Source organism: Macrosteles quadrilineatus, unplaced genomic scaffold, assembly GCF_028750875.1.
Source record: "Macrosteles quadrilineatus isolate MER2022 unplaced genomic scaffold, UCM_ALF_1.0 Scaffold_2__2_contigs__length_208266976, whole genome shotgun sequence".
Classification (NCBI taxonomy): Eukaryota; Metazoa; Arthropoda; class Insecta; order Hemiptera; family Cicadellidae; genus Macrosteles; species Macrosteles quadrilineatus.
Genome location: NW_026542595.1, coordinates 112,128,835 through 112,147,185, shown reverse-complemented (window position 1 = coordinate 112,147,185; position 18,351 = coordinate 112,128,835). Strand labels below are relative to the sequence as shown.

At 34.6% G+C, this 18,351-nt stretch overlaps 1 protein-coding gene across 3 annotated transcripts in view; it reads right to left on the bottom strand.

Annotated features, from left to right (window-relative positions):
* The window catches only part of LOC128987363 (protein O-mannosyl-transferase Tmtc3), a 262,549-nt gene extending 248,682 nt beyond the window's left edge, over positions 1-13,867 (bottom strand). Inside the window, exons 1-2 of one of the 3 annotated variants that reach the window (XM_054408171.1) lie at positions 13,660-13,867; positions 11,441-11,741 (exon numbers count right to left, since the gene is read on the bottom strand). In XM_054408171.1, the coding sequence (XP_054264146.1) occupies positions 11,441-11,626 (186 nt within the window). In that variant the 5' untranslated portion in view covers positions 11,627-11,741; positions 13,660-13,867. Of the gene's footprint in view, positions 1-11,440; positions 11,742-13,183; positions 13,321-13,358; positions 13,418-13,659 lie in introns of those variants that run through there. The other 2 variants (XM_054408169.1, XM_054408168.1) reach the window with 2 other exon arrangements.
* Positions 13,868-18,351: the final 4,484 nt, after the last annotated feature.

Sequence of the window (18,351 nt, the reverse complement as noted above, 5' to 3'; positions counted from 1 at the left end):
GGCAATGAAGTAAAGAAAACAGGGATACCAACATATGAACTTTTTGTCGTTAACAAGTATCTTACAGTACTTTGGGCTGCGTTTTAAGATATTACACCCTGTACAACACCGGTGGACTCTAAGAACTGACCCACCTTGTCCCACAGTAAACACCCTGTACATTATTCACCATTATTGCTCGAGTCCGCCATTGATTCTCTCTAATACGCCAAGATTGCCTTTGCCCCCCTGCAATAGCCACATGCTATCATTTTCTTGGCCCAGAGCCATCACAGAATGGCTAGTCTCCGCACAACTAATAGCTTTTGTGTGTTACTCAGTTTGCACATCCATTCTGCTGGTGACAGTTTAATTTTTTTGTAGCTTTGTTGGCACACTGTGTTTTCGTAGCGGTGAAATCAAATTCCTATTTTTAAAGCACTTAGTAAGCCCAACTTGATATTTTTGGGTAAAAACAGAAAATTAATAAGTGTAAGTAAATTTTTCAATAATCTGTAGTGATTCTATTAGAAAATTAATATTATTTAAATATTTTTAAATTATAAAACTCTTTTTACCACATAGGACGAACTTGAGCTTGTATTGGACAAAACGACGTTAAAAATTTGTTCTTCTCGAACATATCTTGTAGATCAGGTGTAAATAATATCTCTTAGATATTGAGATCTTTAAATTCTAGAGAAGATCAATTAGGTATTTAGTGTATTTAGAGAATTATAGCTGTTAGATAGTCCAATAGTATATAACCATATTACGTTAGTAGTCTTGAAAATATGTATTTACTGGACGAGTGTGGTCGTTCCCGTGTAAGACAAATTCGAGTGCAGGATTACCATACGAGTCCGGTAAACACATTTTGGACGAGTGACGTACGATGTTGTACATCATACCATAAGCTATAAAAACATAACAATAAAAAATCTGCAAAGATCCTTAGATTCCCACCAACTAAAGGACTAACAATCACTAAACTTTAAGAGAGTTTATGTTTTTGTTTATAACCACTGATTGTCAAATATACGTAATCAGCTGATTAGTGTACGGTAAAAACTCATTACAGTACAGTAGTACGTAATGAAACGCCATTTGATTAAGCTGGCGGCAAACAGCTGTTTTCTGGACTAAATCCTTGCGTGGGAAGTTCGTCAAAATAATGTAGTGTGGCGTAAAATATATTTTAGGAGGGAGGCCTTTTTTACCTAATTCCTGAAAGAATATATTGCTTGTTCCTCCTAAAAAAGCTCCTGGTGGCACTCAAAGTTATCAGTACTGATTACAGTAATAGTTTGTTTGATGGAACCTACTTCCTGACCCTCAAATGGAAGTGTCCCAGGTAGATAAGATGGTCAGACAGGCCCATCATACAGACTATTACTATGAGAAGCTCATAGATTATAATAAAAGAAAGAGGTTTAAAAGTATTTCACTACCAGTGGTAAAAGGCACACCGAGATTATATTTTATTTCACCCTGTTATGGCATACAAGCTCTCTTGCAGGTTATCATCTCCATAGCCATCAGTACATCCCATCAACTTTAAGTAAAATGGAGTATGTTTTTATTACCCTCATGTTTCCGAGTTTTCCTACATGCACACCATCACGGTTTTACGACTGTCTAATTTTCCTGCATGAACACGTATGTGCTCTCTTTACAATAAACGAGGAAACGCATTAGCATTAGTTAGTGTGCATGAGTGCATTACAGAAATAGTTCCAATTTAAAAAATAGCAGCGTAAACATTGACTTGGGACATTAACAGGATTGCCTGCGTTGGGTGGTTTGTTTTGTTTCAGTATGAATTGTAGTTTTGTGTGCATCCATTTTTTTTAATCTTATGGTAGACTACATTTACTAAATGTAGTTTTATTTGAGTTATTTTCACTCCTGTGTTAGAAGTTAATTTGTGGCAATAGGCGTGGGAAGTATTTTAGGGATTGATACAGACACTTTACATTAAATTACTTCTTGATCACCATTGTACATGTGTGGATCAGCATTCATCTATTGGCCCTGATGATGATTGGGGTGTCCGATCGAAATTGATCACCACTGACCATCTGGTATAGGCCTAAGTGTTTACCGTCTTGTAAGTTCAGAATTTTCGGTATAAGGTGTAAATACATATAACTGGCGTTAGTGATGTTTTATTGTAATAATTTCAGTACAATTTTCATCACAAAAAGAAAAAAAGTGTTTAGAAAAATTAGATCTGGAATCTGATCCCATCGGGGGTGAGAAAGAACGTACAACATAACAAGGTTTTAGCGCTCAAACCTATCCAAAGCTTGGAAATTCACAAAAAAAAAACTACCCAGAGGACTGTATAGTAGTTTTGTTTTTTTCCAGCTTTGGCTGAGATTCGTTTACTTACCTTGCATGTTTTCGGAACTTTTTCACCTGAGGTAATTTAACATTCACGATCCAAAAACCTAGTAAAAACTTGTTGTTTACAAAGAAACAATTTAAATCCTTATTGTATTATTAAATAATCCAGTTTGTATCAGGTGCCCGAGGTTTAGAAGCTTAAGGTAGATTTGACAAAAAGACGTCCACTAAAATCCCCCAAACATATTTTTTTTATGTAAAACGCAAACAAACAAACAAATTGGAACAAACGTTGAGAGTACAAAGTCACATTTCATCGAATGCATTTCTCCAATCCTAAAAGTGCAGTTTATACTCAGAGTTCTCGATATATCAATTAATGTCGACATTTACGAGTTATTTCCAATATCAACTGATATTGCTTTTGAACTGGATCCAACTGAGAGCGTATGGCCGATGGCAATGTCCAGCTTGTGACAATATCTCGTAACTGCCTCTTTACGGCCCTGCTTACGATTTGATTCAGTTTAGCAATTCTATACCTAACTTATATAGATTCAACTTAAAACTGTTGACAATTGGTTAGAACAAGTATCAATAACAAACTTTTTTTATCAAAAGATTTATCCCTCATTACACAGGGGTTACAATAAATTGTGTTAATTTCATCAACAATTAGAACCATTTGCCATGTTTTAACTGGGTTAAGAGAAAAACCTCATGTTTTCACTAACATTTGTATACCATAAAGACAAAAAGGTTCGATAATTTTAGCCTCTGGATTGCTTATATAATCAAATAGATAACGTAAACTCTTACCTTAACAATCCTTATTATGGTTGTCCGATATTAATTTCAGACCCGTATGTCCATCTTCTACCTAAACTTCCGACTGAAGATGGACCTACGGGTCTGAAATTAATATCGGACAACCATAATAAGGATTGCTAAGGTAAGAGTGTACGTTATCTATTTGCCAAAAAGGTTGTTTGAAATTTTGGACAACATCCAAAATTCATCATTTAGGGCTAAAGCTGGGTTTTCCTAGACGCGGAGTCGGCCAGCGGAGAGCGGACAACGGAGAGCGGACTCAGCTTGTCTTAGGTAATTTAATGTTACTGTTTTCCTAGCAGCGGAGCGGAATGCCATGTTAATTTCAATTCCGCTCTCCGCTGGCCGACTCCGCGTCTAGGAAAACACAGCTTAAGGAAAACTGCTATTTCACTCGAGAAATGGATTATTTTACTGAAAATGTGTGCCATGCTTGATTGTTTTAATTATAAAATGTGATCTCCAGTTCTTTAAATGTCAAATAAACACTACTATAAACATGAACTGCTTTAAAATCTTTTTATTTAATCCTTCTATATATTCGATACCACATAAAAAAAATGTCTAGTAGGAAAATTCTTGCAGTGAAAAATCAACCAAATACCGGACACTTTTGATTGGGTTATTTGACGATACCAGTATTATTAGTTGAGAAATTTTATCTCATATCCTACCAATTAAAAATATTTACACCGACAACTTTAGGCCTACATACATTTCGAATTTTCTATTTATAAAGGCAACTTACCTTTTCAGTTTTAACCAAATGAAAATAAAGCAAAAGCAATACACTTACTGATTAACTCTCACTCAAATTGCCAACAAAGGAAATTGACAAACAAGAAATGTCGTCAGTAATAATGCAGACTGTCATGAAAAGTAAAGGAGGTTATGTTGCAGCGGACGAGCGATACGAGCCGACCGCTGAACTCACATTGATAATTCATCACGAGACGAGGTTGAGACTGGATGAGGACAAGACAGGTAACTTACAATGTTACCAACCCTCATCACGGGCTGTGAATAACAAAATACTAAACAACGTTAACTGTAATTCGTAGGTAAGGGGACGATCAGTTGGTATCAACGTTTTCAAGTTAAAGTAATAATTGTTTAATAAAAAAATTGTCAATATTATTGAATCACTTTTTATTCCATTTTTCAAGCAACTTATTCTTTAATAGAAGGGACTCGCCTTTGGCTCGCTGGGGGCTCCGCCCCCAGGCCCCCTTTTTTGGTTGGGGGTAAATACAAGTGGGTCATGGCGCAAGACCTACAATTGAGCAAAATTTCAGATCTTTAGCTAATCTAGAAGTGGGTAAAATTGATTTAGACCGATGCACCTGTAGGAATAATATTGGGGGGCCCCAAATTTTGACATTAAACCTAAGTTTTGGGGGTCAAGGAGTAAAGTTACGAAAAAACACGTAATGTGTAAAATTTAAAGTTAAGTAAGGAGAATACAAAAAAATATTAATTTTTGCAAAAAGTTCCAATAATCACAGGATTACTCGTTTTTACCTAATTTCATCAAAATCGGATAATTTTTGCTTGATTTATTTGTTGCGTCAACTGACATATAGCTTATTCCGCATATAGCAAATTCGCCAATATTGAAAGTATCGAATGGTTGTACAAAATGATTAATTTTACAAAAACTGTACACACATCCCTTATCTACAGCACACTTTAATTCATCTTACCTTTTTATTCTTTAAAACCGAAAGGAAACACAATTTGTAAACATGGCTTTTTCCTCCTCATTTTCCGGGACATTATACAAGCGTCAGCCACCGACGTTTTGCATGAAGAGGTATTCATTAGGCCAAGACACGCTGTTGAAGCTAGTGTTGAATCTGGGTTGGAGAGTTTCCGTCCACTTTGTCTTTAGTCAAGTCTTTAATGCAACTATTAAGTTCAACTTAAGGGTATTCAATTATTCCAAACCAACTTCATCGGTAATTTTGATTTTACGTTGGGATTTGAAGCGTGTATAAAATTTACTAAGGAAAATAGTTATTTTTGGAGAGTGCAAAAGTTTTGTAACAATTGTTAATAATAAGAAAACTAAACAGCTTTTAAAGATTTTGTGTTTATTGGCTAGGATTGTATAGACTTTTTAATACTTTTCATTGAATTGGCGACCATAAAAAGTAGGTATTTTAAACCAAATATGAATGGAGATGAGTGACGTGATCTTGTACTCTTGTTAGTGACTAAGGCCAACACATTCTTTAGACACAGCTGTTAATTGATAGACCATACAGCTAAAATGGCAACTAAGGGACCTACAGTTTATAGTGGAATCCCCAATCCCAACCACATTTTTTGCTTAACGAATTAACGAATTGGTCAAATTATCAGGATAGTACTGCGGATAGTCGTAATACCCATTAGTGTGGAGGTTAATCCACACCAGGGAGTATCGCATCCACAGTGCATGCCTATAAATATCCACAATTAGTGACCTCCTAGTAGCTGATTACGGGAGGACACCACCGTCCCAGTCGATGTACGTAAAAATTTGTTATGAAATTGATACTATTACAACAATGTGTGACTATCATAGTGGTCCGCGTCTTGTAGCGGGGCACAGGTTCGATTCCTGGCACATAACAAAACTGAGATGGGTTTGGATCACTATCCCTTAAAAAGCATTTTTACTTCATTGTGTAAATTATACATTAGCAAAAAACACATAAGATTAAAAATATTAATCAAATGCAAGTGTAAATAGTTAATGTATGAATAAAGTGTTTTAACATAACACATAGGTACTAGAAGAATAATTTCTTCTAAAAAAATGTGCAATGGGTTCTAAAACTTTGGTAACGGTACTAAAGATTCAATTCAATCAAACATCAAGTTTAAGCTTTTTTTTACCTATGACACCAGGTTCTAACCCCTAATCGTTATCACATTACTTCAGGCTAGACCTAGGGGTTGCCGCATTATCACTTGGATAAAATTCATTGGTTAAGGAGGAATTTGAACCCAGGACCTCAGGGACCAAAGTCCAGCTCTCTATCCTAAGACCAGGACGCTCCCTGAGCCATTTATTAGAAAATATTAAATTGCATACCATATTTTTAAACCATTACTTTATAAAACAACAAAATCACAAAAATCGGATATTGTTTTAAAGGAGACAGTTCGTCAAATCAGTATTTCTTTGGAAAATAAAGGGATTGTTATTAAAGGCCAACGAGTTGTTATAAAGAGCAAAGTTGTTATAAAAGACACTCTGAATGGGTTTGTGTTGTAAAATGTCAGAATTATTATTAAAGCAGCAACGAAAATAGGTCAGAGATGTTAAAGTCGCTCTATTATTTATACTACAAATACAATTCTGTAGCGTTTCCTGAAACCCCTTGGGAATAATGTAAGAGAAGTTTTTCTCTGGAACAATTATATGATGTAAATATTCTTTTTTCACAATGTAAACAGCAAGAAATTCTGGTCAATTATGAATTTGTCAAATGAGATTTGAGTTTTTTGCCAGCTTCAGGCTATAGTTTTTTTTTACTTACATTTGTTTTGTGTATTTTAGCAAATTTCCCTATGGGGAAGTAGCTATTCCCCATGACCGATTTACTTTTTCATTTTGATGTCCCCAGAGGCTAAAAACACTATTCCTTCAAATTGTTTTAAATGTATACATATGTCAGTGAACATGTCGAGTAATATTGGTACAATTTTCATAAAATTTGGGTTGAAGGTGTAGGTCAGGATGGACTTGATTGTCCTCTATCCAGCATTATCGGACTGAGGGAACAGGGGGTTTATAGGGGTTTTATGGGGTAAAAATTTGTTTTTCTCATTGTTCACCCTCAAAACATTTACTCTCAAATTTCTCTCCAAATAATTTTGAAAACTCTTTTTACCTTCTTCATAGCAGCAAACCTAAGTATTCGAAAAATCTAATTTTATTTTATTAGGAAATAAATATGTCTTGTTTATGGAAATATTTATGAATCTAATTAGACAAATTGAAATGCGCTTGGTCTACACGTTTGCTGCAGCGGGGGTATTTTAATTTTGGATAATGAAATCGTATAATTGTTACAAGATTTCCATTGAAGTTTATCCGACAAACGTTTTAAAATCAAGTATTGACAGTGACTTTTGGATACTGTAGTAGCCATCCAATCTACATGGACCAACTGTCACCGGTTTTTTTATTTTAAAAGAACATTTTTGAAAGGGCCACTCACGAGTGTACTACAGTATAAAAATCTATTTTCGATTCCTTAGTTTTTGTTTCTGAGGTAGCTGATGAGAAACAAAATATGTTGTACAGTCCACTCTTGGTAATTCAAACACCTGATAATTCAAAACTTTCGATAATTCAAAATGAAGGCTCAGTCCCTATAGAATCTCTCAATATTTCAAATTTTTTCCATGCATTTTGATACACTTGGTATTTCAAAGCCCACATAGAGGGCAGGTCAATTTGTAACACGCAGTAATTCGAAGTTTCGTCGGAAAAACACTCTATAATTCGAAGTAACTCAGTAATTCGAAGTTTCGTCGGTGAATACTCTATAATTCGAAGTCATGCTGTAATTCGAAGTTTCGTAGAAAAAACACTCTATAAATCAAAGTCACGCAGTAATTCAAAGTTTAGTCGGCAAAACACTCTATAATTCGAAGTGATCTCTTCCTGTTATAACAGGAAACTATACAGTACAGAACATCCTGTTCCCATGGTAGGCTAGTGTTGGACGTTTTGATGTTTGTTTAGTTAGAGCAGTAGTCTGAGTTAGTTCGCTGACTTGTTTTCTAAGTTGGCAATCCGATCTCTAGATTGCGCGACATCTCCTTGAGCACAAACGCGTAGTTGTCGACAGCGGATAGTTCAGCTATTGGCGAAATATATAGCGCTAAATAACAGATTTCTTTGCAACTACAGTAACTGAAAAATGAGCCGTTGATTGTTTAAAAGTGTACTAAAATACGGTATGATGTTTTATTGTAACGTGCTGTACCTTTGTATGTATTAAACAAATTAACTCTCTGTAATTCGAATGGTTTATTTTTCTCCCGATAAATCGAACTCTTGATAATTCAAAACTCTTGATAATTCAAATTTATATGCTTGGCCCACCAATTTCGAATTATCAAGAGTCTACTGTAGCTTACTACAATATGTTGTCAAATAAATTTGAATTAGTGAAAATAGAATTTTCAATTAGTTTAGGGCGTATTCGATGGAAATCAGTAATTTACATCAGCTCTGTCGGGAGCTCAGTTAAACTGGACCAAATTTTGTTTTTAAAACTGTGACAACTTTAACATGCGGATGGAATGTCTAGATAAAGGTATTGTACAAATACGAAACATGTTAAAAACAGGTTAGAATAAGATAAGTAGGTAATCCTGATTTTTTTATACATCTGCAAGGAGTTATGGCTCTCTAAAACTGTCCCTACTTAAAGATTTCATGATAAAGCTCTCTAAAATTGAATATAAAGGATTACCTATATAGCCAATAGAATTTACATGTTACACAACAGGTGGAACATGTTAAATTCTATTAATCATCAGAATATACTAAAGAATAAGCCATTTCATTTTTTTTTTATTAATTAGAATTTGTCAAATTTTAAAAACATTTGATGTAGTAGACTCAAACTTCTATCTACGCTTGGCTGAGCATAATTGATCCGATAGCATTAAATTACATGAAATGGTTCTAATATCGCAGTATTTTTTTACGATCAGCGAATCAGGCCCAGGAAAAGTTAAAAGGACTTTTTAAAAAATTAATGAAACCCAAAAAATAAATATACTTCACTATTGCTTTGTTTCTGGACGGGTTAAAGAATTTTGAATTGGTTTTCAGTGACAATGACATATCTACGTTTGTTTTCTCACTAATGTACATACCAAATTATTCGTCATGGCTCTGACTCGTCATTGTAGTCGATAACATGGGTTTCAACTTTTATCACATGCGTCTGTCTTTGGGATGGACGGATTTAAATGGCATTAAAAAAGCTGAAACCCGGGTCATCAATTACCTACCATAGCTAGTTAGAGGTGTGATGGAAAATTTGGTATGTATATTGTAATATATCTAACTGCTCTGGTTGACAGTAATGTGCTTTCACCTAGTCATTTCAAGCCCATTGGACAAATCTTAAGTAAAATTGTGGCATTACATAAAAAAACAAATTACCATACCTAGCGGTAAAATTCAATTGGACCATCAAAGCTCCATTTTAAACTATCACTAACAAAAATTTTGGACTGTTTAACGAGATGGTGTTTAACACAGCTAAGGAAAATATTGCCCGAGGAGGTCTAGTGTGTCCCTTTCTTTCATCTTTATCGTTTCCAAAGCACTAAATCATTTACCGTAATTATATTAAGGCTACAGAAACAAACGGAAGAATTGTCGTGACAAAAAAGAGGCGTTTGTGATGTACGTAGAGCAGATAAGAGCAAATTTAAATGAACGGGCAACAAGAGGTACTATAGCAATAGCAATGTCTGAGCTTGCATAGAAACAGTGCATTACTAACATACAGTTATATTGGTGAGCGAGCTGGTCTAGTGGTTAGAGCGTGTGACTTCAGTCCCTGAGGTTCTGGGTTCAAATACTGCCAAATCACCAATGGATTTTTCTTAAGTGATAGTGCCGCAACCCCTAGATTTTGCCTGAAGTAATGTGAAAAACAATCTCGGACTCGTGCGTGCCAAATGTCCTAGGGAAAAAAATAATAAAACGTACAGTTATATTGAAGACGTGTAATACAACTGAAAATAAGTTAGGTCTAAACCTGCCCCTGTCGCTAACAGCGTTATTTCAGTATAGGAGATAGGTACCCTTAGCTTATCAAAGAAGTACAGTAGACTCGATAATGAGACATTATCGCCGATAGTGAGTGGCTACGTAATCGTAGATAATCAAAATTGTTGATAGGTAGTGCAAAAAGTAACCTAAAATGCTCAGGAAATAACCAACATTGATTTTGATTGTTTGGGCATTGATAAAGGTTTGTGTAGGAGGCCTAATGATTTTTTTTATGCATCAGAGATTGGCATATAGATTTTTTCACACAAATCTATTTACAAAACAGATAAGCTAGAACGGAATAAGCTAATTGTTGGTGAGCTTATTTATGGCCCTATTACTCACAAAAAATAGGAAAACCCACTCGATATGTAACTTATCAACTCATTGGTGACTCATCCGTGGTCGGTTAAGTAAAAAACAGCAACTTTAGTTTGCTAGCAAGATGATGGATCTCCTCTCGCTAAACATTTTGGTCATCGATGTATAACCTCACTATATATTTTTTCCTTTCCGATCGTGGTTGATACGCAGCGTGGTTAAACTTAATTCACTTGTGGAAAATCGGGAGTCTCTTGTAGGCCTACTACAATTTAATCAAAAACAGTTTGAAATGATTTCCTAATCGAGAAGATAATAACAGGAACAGTTTCCATCATAACGCTTTTAGTGTTTTTTTTATTTATTGAAAATTGAGTTTTTGCTGTGATTATGAACACACAGCAGCTACTTTTTACTTATATGTTGTTAAGAAAAATACATTTTTTTCTACAAACATATCCAATTTTATACATCATAAACTTGCTGGGAACATATATACAGTAGTAACTTATATGTGAGTGGCAAAAAAATCAATCGTTATAGAATTTATAAGTTTATTAAAATTAGAAGAAATATAAGTATAGTTGATTCCTTGATTGCATAAGTGGTTGTCTCCGTGGCTATATAGTGGTGGGTCAAGTCATAGACAGAACTCTTCTAGCAACCAACGTTCTACTGAAATTGTCACAATGGTTGCCAATTCTTCTTCCTCTGTAGAATATAGTGCTTCATAGTTAATTATTTTTATCATCTAAAGTTACAAATAATAAATTTCGATGTTTTTCACACATTGACTGTGCCGTTTAAAGCAAAAAATATTTAGGCCTACAAAGTTTGGGCTATGGTATGCGAGACTGTAGATCTTCTCCGTCTGGCTTTGGAGTTCGGAGGATAACTCTTCCACATTGAACAGTAATCATAGATAAAAATTTTTTTGGGATGCAGAATTTTAGTAGGTGTATTTTAAACTTTATAAGTTTTGCGCTTTAAATACATCGCCAGGAAAAACCTGACATAACCACATCTCATAGCAGCTACGGTTTGACACAAATCAAATGACTACTAAACATAGCCTAGCCTAACTCAAATTCTACATCTGACTTTTGATGACTAAATACTATTCAAATGTCTATAGGGACATGCATTTTTAACGTAACATACCTTATGCATTGGTGTTCCCCAAAAATCGTTGAGGAAGACATTTTTCAGAGGCGTGTGAGGTCTCAAGTCTCGGTTTTCCTTGATCGCACTGATATCATCAAACACAAAACCACACTGACAACTGTTATAATAGCAGATGACGCAGGTCACAAATATAACTGTCGATAGAACGTGGCGGAGCGCCATAGTAGAGGTTTCAATATCAATTTGTCTGAGCACACTGTATCACACTTTAAAGTGTCCTTTCATCACTAAACACCATTCACCCAATGTCCGTTGGTGAGAATCGCACCATTATTCCCTATAAAAATATATATTATATAGATATATTATTCCCTATAAAACAGCTGAGTAACAAGTGCATTGTTAGGTAAATAACAGTGTCGAGAGATGGAAGCCTAATGAAAACCAAACAAGGACAATGTAGGTGAAGTAATACCTTCACATAGATTCATACACTCAATTCAAAATAAATTAAACTTATTAACGCCCTTACACTTTATTTTGTCTTGATTAAGATTATAATTTACCTTGCTTTATTTTTTGGTTGTTAGACCTAATTGGCTAAATTATTTTGTTCATTATTGTAATTCGATGATGAGCTCGTGTTTACCTTGGCCTACTAAAAATGTGGCTTCACCTGAAAAGATAGCCTACATATAACTTAGTAAGATACCTATTCTTTAAATGAAAACAGTCAACTTCAAAATTTTTTGCGTCCTACAACTTAAACAAGGAATCGGCTAACAGTAGCCTAATATGCTTCATTTTCCCTGCACCTACAATATGCTACAATCGACTGAATACTATAAGGAAGTTAACAAAAAAAAACTAGACTACTGACACCTCAGTGTTTTACATATCTTACATGAGATGGTTCAAAGTGGGGACATTACTTGTTCCAAGACGATAGCGCTAAATCTGTTTGGTTAAGTTAGGGTTTCATAAATGTGTTGCTGACTCATCAGTTAACGTTCAAATCGATCGTTATACCGTTTGAGATGACAAAAGTCCTAAAAATAACAAATTTATGAAATTCAAACCTAACCTGCTAGCGAGCTGTAAAATACTTAATGATCTTCGTATAATTAGCATGTTGAGAAAGATTTTTACTTCTTGATTTTACTACGACTAAATACATACTAATACTTAAAAAACAAATTACACAGCAGAACAGAACACAGTGAGGATCAATGGTTAAGTTTATGGTGGGTTAAATTAGAGATTTTTGTACTCGTACTTCCAATCTTTAAAAAAAGCCCGCACACCTATCATTACAAAACTACAAGAATTTTATTGTATTACCTAGGTTTACTTAAAAATACCTTGTAATTTTAAGCAGGTCATCGGTAGACAAATTTCTGCAAACAGTAGACCTAAATGTAACAAACGCAATGCTCGCTTTCCGGAAACTCAGCATCCAGGCCTAACCTAGTTGCTATCGTTAAACCCTTCAAAGCAAGAACACACAAAATTTAGATTTTCAATCAAATTAAATCTACAAGCCACAAATTACTAAATGTAAATAAATAACAATATAGGCTAGTTTTCCAAACTGGGGAGGTTAACTGCACCAACTATTTCCAAATAGGCCTAATTTAGAACCAAAATATTGTGTTGCAGTATAGGTGTGGAAACAATATACACTTTAAATTATAGTGTCTTCAGGGTACATATATTTGCCAAAGAGCAAATCCAATATTACAACCATCCTTGACATTTATTTTATAAAATACTAAATACCGCATTTTAGGTTAGAAGGGCTATGCGCCAGACTGGGTGGAAATCAATATCAGGTGTAAACAATATTACTTCTTACTCTTGTGGCACTTAATCTTGAAAAGCAATTTATATTTATAAGAAACTTTAGATGTATATTCGACTTAGTACAAATTATTTATGAAACTTGACCACTAACAATAAATAAATAAACACCGAGTGTGACAGTTGAGTTTGACATTTACGGTTGACAGACAAAGAAGTTTCGTTTCGATCCGACATCCGAATCGATAGTTAGTGACAGTACAAGAGGAAATAATCGATTCCAAAGGCTACAAAAATTCGAAGAAATATATTGATCCAAAGACATATGGTACCCTACGCACCTGCTTTGAATAAATATGTAATCTAAGTTTACACAAATATGTGAGCAATTATCGTTGATATTTATACCTCCTCATTCATAAAAATATTAATAAGACAAAAATACAATTACATACTATGACAAATATCCCAAACTCCAAGATTCACATTTGGCCTAACCCACAACACATATTGAAGTGTACAACTGTAGGTATATATTGTATTTTATTTATACTATAATTAATGTACTAAACGCGCACTAGATGAGTTAAAATAATCTACGATCACCGGTTATACACTCTCAATACGGAGTAACTCGCGGTCGAGGTAGAGCAGCGCACCCAACCGGACCGAGTTGCCATTTCTACTGCAAACTAACGTCGTCTGGCTCGCTAGCAGGATGGGTCACATGACCTCCCCTCCCAGAGGAGGGCGCCCGCGCGTTGTTTTCTACAATTTTACCTCAGAGCGAAAAGCACATCGGAACTTAATCCTGTTTATCAATATCGGTTTTCATTAGCATCTTTTAATTTTGCTTTCTTTGATTTCAACCTTTCGGTTTCATAACAACTGTTGATCCAAAGGAGTGTTGATGGTTCTAATAAAGGTAAATCTGTAAGTTTAACTGTGGATGAAAAATCGCAGTTTGAATGCCTTTCTAAATTTTATGTTTAATAAAATGCGAATTAGGAAAGTAGTACGGCATTTCATTGGTCTTATAATATTTATATTTTAATCTCCGTTCAAAGTAGCCTACACTATCCGCACCTCGTTTTAGGTGAATCTACATAGGATTTTAATGGTGACCATGATCGTGTAACATGTTCATTGTTCATATAAGTTAACAAGTCATGAGAGAATGAGAATGAGAATGATTTGTCATGCCATTCTTATTGGTACAAGTTGTTGCAATGTATAAAACCAAAGTACAGAAATATTAAATATCTACAGAGATCCAAAAATAACCTCAATGCTCACAATAAATACGCGTATTATCAAAAATCCAGTTTTTTATACGGTTCAGTGTGTATATGAACGTTCAATTGTTCAATCATAAATAATACCAAACCATTACTAGTCTGTATTCATAGCATACATAATAATGGTAGCAATCAGAATGATGAAGGTAGTTTAATATTGATTGGACATTAAAATCCCCTCTTAAACTCCCAGTTTGATCCTAATGATTCCTTAACGACCTGATGGATTTGAATGGAGCATCGTTTAAAAGTCTGTGATCGAGCATTGCTCGTGTCCTATAAAAACTGGTTGTAAATTGAAGTTATTAAACTGTCATTGCTTCAGTAGGTCGTATTTTGATCGTTAATTGAAGCACATATCACTTTTGACTTTGCTTTGGTATTCATATTACAGATTGTACAACGTTGATATTTAAAAAAATAAATACAAATTGGTGCATTTTTTTCTGAATGATATTAAGAAAATAATTAATGTGATCATTAAATATATATATTAAAAATTATTCAAAATAAAGAAATCCCCACACATCTGTCTTCATAAAGGTGGAAATATTTCGAAAGTAGTTCATATTTGAACTGCATATATAAATCAGCAATTAATTAATTTAAGAAAATTCTCACATATTGAATCACGTAGCAAAATTAGGTTTCAAAATCTTTGAAAGGTAAACCTGTACGCAGCGAGACCGTGCCGTAAGTGCTACTATATCAAAGTAGATTTTCCCTTTCAAAATATCTTGAGAGGGAGGTTTTACGTCCCTTTTGTGAAATTACGGCCACTTTTCTTTGAGAAGGGCGAAGCGGCGTCAAGTGGCAGCTGACACAAAAGCAACGCCGTTTATGATCTGAAGCCGAAGCTCCCATAAACCGAGGGTTGAAAGCTGTTACGAGCAAAGTAAGAGCTCTAACGCATCTTCGCGTATTGAAAATCAAATGCGTAGCCCTCGTTAGCGACGATATTGTGTTTGCTATTTTAGAGGTTTTTGGTTCAAGATTATAGCGACGGGACGTTATTATTGTGTTTGCATAATTACATGTTCACATTTTGATTTTAGAGGGGTTTGTTTAGAGATTATAGGGACGTTATTGGGTTAATTGCATAATTAGATGTGCACATTTTGATTTTAGAGGGGTTTGTTTAGAGATTATATCGACGGTATTGTGTTTGCATAGTTAGATGTCCACATTTTGATTTTAGAGGGGTTTGCTTAGAGATTATATCGACGGTATTGTGTTTGCATAGTTAGATGTCCACATTTTGATTTTAGAGGGGCTTGCTTCAAGATTATAGCGTATTGGGTTTAGTTGTTAGGTAGCGTATAGGTATTGGGGGTTTTTGCACAATAAGGTGCTCAATTTTGATTTTAGATGGGTTTGCTTTGTTATTACTACCTCCTTTTGGTTAAAAAATGTTTAAGTTACTGTTTAAAATTTGTAGGGAAAAATAGCATTTTAACAACATTTTTATCAACATTTTAAATGTTGGTCTTGTTATTAATTTGTTTATAATACATCGTCCAACACTAAATTTTGCTTACACTGGTAGGCCAAATTGTAGAGTCTCTGTTACAGACAAGTGTGTATAAGTGTAAATTGAGACATTTTAGGAAATGTGTTTCACTATTAGTGAAATAGCTTCCAAACAAACTTACACAAATTGTAAAAAATATTTGATAAACGTAACGAACCGTTTAAAGATCAATGATCAATTGAATCTGTTCGGTTAGGGTGTAAACAACAAATCTAGAGTGTACTAGTACTAGAGAGAGGTATTCCACAACGATAATAGAATCTACTTCAAACACTGATTAAACCTGATTTATACCTGATTTAAACCTGATTTTAGTTAGTGTAACATATGTTGGGACTTCATAATGTGATCGATTTACTTTATTAATCCAAGTCAATAATTTTCTATAATCGGACATTATCCGCAACGAGACATGTCTTACCTTGTGAAACAACATTTAACTAATGAATTTACGGAAAGTAAATACAAGAAACGTCTTTAATAAATAAGACGTTTCTTTTATTTACTTTCCGTAAATTTAATAACACGTACAATGCTGATCAAGAAGTTATTTACTAATGAATTTTAGGCCGATTTGTCGACTCAAATCTAATTTAATTGTTTTAGGTTATTTGGTTCATCCTAAATACAGCTTAAAGTGCTTTGTTTATACCTTTGATATAGTATCATTCTCATACATACGTTATCACAAGTTTCATTGAACCCATGTAGAAAACTTGATATGCTATAACTTGTATCAATGTACATCGATGCTGTGTTGTCTTCCCAAATATTTCTTCACAGAACATGATAAATGTTTACGGTTAATAATTAAAACATTGGATTGTGTATTTAGTAGAATTCAACTTCAAAGTTTTTAAACATTATGATGTTTTTTTTCCTTCAAATTCCCACTAAATTCGTCATATCTTGAATTCTCGATGTGTATTTAAAAGGGTCCAGCTTAAATGTATTTTTAGAACGGCGTATTTTGCTACCCTTCGAAGTGAGAACTAGGGGAAGGTACCGACGGGTGGCGCTCCGAGCGGTTGTCCCACAAACTAACCATCGACCGTATATCATCCCACGGGAACCCTTCCTGGGAATTAATCGCCTTTATTGACATTTGCCCCGTGATTCCTGCTCCAATTAAATACTGTGCGAAAGCAAATGTATTATCTCGCATCCTCAATAAAGCAATTAACGTCACTGAAGGTTTAACTGTAAAACTCCTGTTCTTGCTTTTATAAGCTGCATTACTAATTGGATTGGTGTAGCAGCTGTTTTATGCTTACAATTGTGTTTACCATCTTCTATCTATACTATTATAAAAAGAGGTGGTTGCTGTATGTGTGTATGGGAAAAGTAAACTCGAAAAATACTGGTCGGATTGGGCTGAAATTTGGCATGATGATAGCTCACATTCCCGATTAACATATAGGCATATTCTTATTTCAAAAATCCTTTCGGCTCCGCCCCAGTGGCTCTGGAGTTTCCCATGTTAACCTTATGAGAAATGGAATTATTGAATCTTAACAGCTGTTTCAATTAAACAAGTTGGTTCTGTTCTATGATGTTCAATAGCATTAAAGTTACAAGGATTACCAACAGGGTGCAGCACTATTATTTCTTTTACATTTATGACAACAGCTAATTTGCAACCAAAAGGTGAGTGAGCGTAGCGAATGAACTTCAACCTGGAGGCGAGTAGCGTAGCGAACGAGCTAACCTGAAGGCATGTGAGCGCAGCGAACGAGCTCCAACCTAAAGGTGAGTGAGCGTAGCGAACGAGCTCCAACCTAAAGGTGAGTGAGCGTAGCGAACAAACTTCAACCAGGACGTGATTGAGCCATGCGAACGAGATAATCTTGAAAATTAAGAAGTTAAACGGGGGCAAAGCCCGCGGGTTACAGCTAGTTGTTTATAGAGTGGTGATAGTTAATAGGGGTACTTATCTATGTAGAATAAAAATAAATGTATACCCAATTAGCTGCATATGTGCGTACTAAGCTAATTCCTAATTATTTTAACCTCTATTCAGAAATGTTTTCTCAAATGGATTTAGATTTGGCTGCTACAAGGAACACAACAAGTTGTTGTTTTAATGTCTAAAGCTACTTTATACAAATCTCAAAATGTTATAAAGATATATCCGTAAACAAAACATAAAATGAGAGACAGCATAACGTTTCGAACCTTTTTGAATCATCTAACTTTTTTGTGACCTTAACTTATATGAAAGTCAAAAAATCTTTCTACAACTTTTCACGGTGTTCCTAGAAAATAATTCAACATTTTCAGGTAAAAATCTCTTAAAACTCTCCTCCTATGATTAGAAA